This window comes from Dipodomys ordii, unplaced genomic scaffold (assembly GCF_000151885.1).
Source record: "Dipodomys ordii isolate 6190 unplaced genomic scaffold, Dord_2.0 Scaffold55, whole genome shotgun sequence".
Taxonomy (NCBI): domain Eukaryota; kingdom Metazoa; phylum Chordata; class Mammalia; order Rodentia; family Heteromyidae; genus Dipodomys; species Dipodomys ordii.
This window is the reverse complement of record NW_012267271.1, coordinates 2,195,481-2,199,916: the sequence shown is the minus strand read 5'-3', so window position 1 is coordinate 2,199,916 and position 4,436 is coordinate 2,195,481. Positions and strand designations below refer to the sequence as shown.

The 4,436-nt window shown below is 41.9% G+C and overlaps 1 protein-coding gene across 1 annotated transcript in view; it reads right to left on the bottom strand.

The window, feature by feature from the left end:
* The window catches only part of Gapvd1 (GTPase activating protein and VPS9 domains 1), a 98,995-nt gene that overhangs the window by 49,673 nt on the left and 44,886 nt on the right, over window positions 1-4,436 (bottom strand). Inside the window, exon 8 of the mRNA XM_013021262.1 lies at window positions 1,670-1,795. Coding sequence (XP_012876716.1) covers window positions 1,670-1,795 — 126 coding nt within the window. The remainder of the gene's footprint in view (window positions 1-1,669; window positions 1,796-4,436) is intronic.

Genomic DNA, 4,436 nt, shown 5'->3' with positions numbered 1-4,436 from the left:
AGCTCAAGGCGAGCGCTCTACCACTTGAGCTACAGCGCCACTTCCGGTTTTCTGGTGGTTTATTGGAGATAGGAGTCTCACGGTCTTTCCTGCCCGGGCTGGCATTGAACCGCGATCCTCAGATCTCAGCCTCCTGAGTAGCTAGGATTACAGGCGTGAGCCACCAGCGCCCGGCTCCCTGAGCTTCTTTTGCTCAAGGCTAGCAGTCTACCACTTGAGCCACAGCACCACTTCTGGCTTTTTCTGTTTATGTGGTACTGAGGAATGGAACCCAGGGCTTCATGCATACTAGGCAAGCACTCTACCACTAAGCCACATTCCCAGCCCATAAGAGTATTCTTATCTTTCTAAAAATGGACTGAGCAGGCTATCTAGAAATATGACTTTTTCAAGTAATTCTCAGGCACCCTAAGTCTAACAATCATTCCTTCACACTCTATTTGCAGCAATCTGTCCTAAACTTGATTCTCTGAAATAAATCTGGAAATGTTTCCAATTTATCATCTTTAAGCACAAGAAGCTATCATCCTCAACCTCTCATCTAACATTATCTTGGCTTGCTATAAAGCTGACTTCCTTCAGTCTGTAACAGGTATCACCCACTTTACAATCATCACCCACCTGTCTCCTCTGTACTACCTGATTAAGTCCTATGGTCTCCACTTCTATTTCTCATATACTTGCTTTGCACTTACAATGATCTATCTCCAACTTCTGCCTATATAATGGCTAGTGTTTTCTTCCAGTAAGCTTTTGTCTGGCACTTACAACTATCAAAAAAAACTTGGTTTTCTGATGCTGTGTTGTTTCAGTAGTATCATCTGAATTCAGGGTCTGTACATTTTCCAGACAGACATTCTACAACTTGATCCATGCCTACAGCTATTTTTTGCTTTAGTTATTTTTAAAATATGATCCAATGTTTATGTCCAGGCTAAGCTGGATCACAATCCTCCTATTTACTTTCCCAACATAGCTGGAATGACAAGTACATGTCACCTGGATCCAACTTTTTATTGGTTGATAGGAGGGGAGAGAGGTGTCTTATGAATTTTGCCCAGGCTAGCCTTAAACTATGATCCTCCCGATCTCTACCTTCTGAATAGCTAGGATAATAGTCATGAACAACTGCAGCTGGCCCAATATTCTTTTTTATGTCGGTCTTGGGCTTGAACTTGGGCCTGGGAGCTGTTCCCGAGCTCTTTTTGCTCAAGGCTAGTGCTCTATCACTTTGAGCAACAGTGCCAGTTCAGAGCCAAGATACTTTTAAATATTTGTATGCCCTTCCTTTCCTTCCCAAATTCTGTTTCTTGAAATCTGAGTAATCACTTTATCCTTTAAAAGTTACTAATTAAGAGGCCTAATGCTACAAAATTTAAAGGAACTTACACTATATGTAATTTAATACTTCACTCATCAATTAAACACTTTTGGGGGGTGATAGTAGGGTCTGAAGTTGGCCTGTATTGCTAGGCAAGCACTCTACCACTTGAGACATGCCTCAGCCCTCAAACACATTTATAAGGACTACTATAACACTAGAAGTAAATATATTCTATAACCAAATTAAGTTTATTTTTTTACTGCAAACAGCCAACTTACATGTAAACACATTGCTTATCTTACAATAAGGCAAGTTTGGTATATGTACAACTGTGCTCAACTTTACCTTGCTCATGTTCTAACAGTTGTAGAGCTTCAACTCCATTACTCCCAGAAGGTCCTGCTCCAAGTTCTGACACAGACTCTCCTTCCAGGTCTAGAGAAGACACCGAATTGGAGCGATTTGAAGGACCTAGAGAAATGTTTATTCCATGAGCAATCTTTTAAAAAAATCACCTATAAGCCACAATACCATTTTTCCTGCCTTGGAGAGATACTATAAACTGATTAAAAAGTCTTTGGGACATGTTTTGGGAGTAGGCAAAGGAGAGCAAAGGAATCGAGGATGAACAAATGTAGTAGTTATATACAATCCACATTATATAAAAAGTTAACTAGGTAATTTAAAGGTAGGGACAAGAGGGAGAAAATGGGAGAGAATGAAGGAAGCGGGTGACACTGACCAAGAAGCATTGTACTCATAACCTGACTTATGGAATTGTAACACCTTTGTATAACTACATATAATAATGAAATAAAGTTCTTTTGGATTTTTTTTTCTATTTTGAACTCTTACCCTTAAGCTTATGAGAAAAGCACTCTTACTGTGAAGCCACACCTCTAGCCCTAACTTGTTTGCTCATTATTTCTGAGATAAGGTCACCTTTCCTGCTCAGGGGTGCACCTTGGTATGATCCACCACCTCTGTTAGGCTTTTTGTTTTTTGTTTTTTGGGTCCGGTTGTGGGGCCTGAACTCTGGGCCTGGGCGCTGTCCCTCAGCTCTTCAGCTCAAGGCTAGCGTTCTACCACTTGAGCCACAGCGCCACTTCCGGCTTTTTTCTTTTTTCTTATGTGGTGCTGAGGAATCGAACCCAGGGCCTTGAGCATGCAAGGCAAGCGCTCTACCACTGAGCCACCTTCCCAGCCCTCTGTTAGGCTTTTTGGTAGCTAGGATAACAAGCAAGTGCCGCTGTATCCAGTTCTTTGTTGAGAAGGGGTTTTCTTATGAACCTTTTTATGCCCAGACTGGCCTGACACTGTGACCCAATAATCTCCACCTTCTCAAAATTTAGGATTAAAGCTGTGAATCACCAGCATTCAGGGTTTTGGGGATTTTTTTTTTTTTTTGAGATGGGATCTTGCTATGTAGCCTAACCAAGTCTTGAACCAAAGATTCTTCTGTTGTAGCCTCCTATGTACTGGGATTACAGGTGTGCACAACCACTTTTTCAATTTAAAAGTGCTTTCAATACTAAATTTATGCCTTAAAAATATACATGCCCTGGCCAGGTGCTAGTGGCTCATACCTGTAATCCTAGCTACTCAGGACCCTGAGAGTTGAGGACCGTGGAGGACCGTGGTTTTGAATCCAGCCTGGGCAAGAAAGTCAGTGAGACTCTTATCTCCAATTAATCCTGAGAAGATTGGAAGTGGAGCTGTGGCTCAAAGTGGCAAAGCACTAGCCTTGAGCAAAAACACTGAGGGACAGCGCCCAAGCCAGAGTTCAAGCCCCACAAAACACACACACACACACACAGCAATTCACACACACACACACACAGCAATTCACACACACACACACACAGCAATTCTGAGACAGCAATTCTGCTTCTAGAAATGTATCCTAGATAACAAAAATTAATGTAAGACTATTGTAGAACTTTTTAAGTATTATAAATATCTAAAAAGTAGAAGCAATCTACCTATTTATCACAGAAGAATGTTAAAATAGCTGAACACTGGTGGCTTATGCCTGTAATCCTAGCCACACAGGAGGCTGAGATCTGAGGATAGTGGTTCAAAGCCATCCCAGGCAGGGAAGACTGTGAAACTGATCTCTAATAAACTACCAAGAAAGTCAGAAGTGGAGTTGTGGCTCAAGAGATAGAGCATTAGCCTTGAGCAAAAGCAGCTCAGGGACAGAGTCCAGGCCTCAAGACCAACAAGCACAAAACAAAACAAAAAAAAGAATGTTAAAATCAATTGATATGCCTATTCCAAGTTAAAGAAAATTGGGAAGGTGGTTTAGTGACAGAAGGCTTGCCTACCATGAATGAAGCCCTGGGTTCGATTCCTTAGTACTATATAAACAGAAAAAGCTGGAAGCAGTGCTGTAGCTCAAGTGGTAGAGTGCTAGCTTTTAGCAAAAGAAACTCAGGGACAGTGTCCAGGCCTTGAGCTCAAGCGGCATGACTGACAAATAAAAACAAAACAAAACAAAAACGTTATTTTCTTGGTACTGGTGGCTCACATCCTAACTATTAGGAGGCTAGGCTGAGAATCATAGTTCAGAGCCAGCCTGTAAGACTCTTTATCTTCAATGAACCACCAAAAAGCTGGAAGCTGACCTCTGCCTCAGGTGGTAAGACAAAAGCTTTGAGAAAAAAGCTAGAGGACAGTGCTCAGGCCCCAGTAGTGGCATAGAAACACAAAACCATGTTACTTAAAAATGTAAAACTAGCCAGGCACCAGTGGCTCATGCCTGTAATCCTAGCTACTCAGGAGGCTGAGATCTGAGGATCATAGTTCAAAGCCAGCCCGGGCAGGAAAGTCCATGAGACTCTTTTTTTTTTTTTTTTTTAAATTTTTATTTATTTTTTTTTGTGAAAATACTGTACAGAGGGGTTACAATTACAGGGGCAAGAAAATGAGTACATTTCTTATCAAGCATTGTAGCCTCCTCCTTTGTTTCCCCTTCCCATCCCTCCATGAGACTCTTATCTCCAATTAACCACCAGTATACCAGAAGTGGTGCTGTGGCTCAAGTGGTAGAGCGTTTGCCTTGAGCTGAAGAGCGCAGGGACAGTGCCCAAGCCTAGAGTTCAAGCTCCAT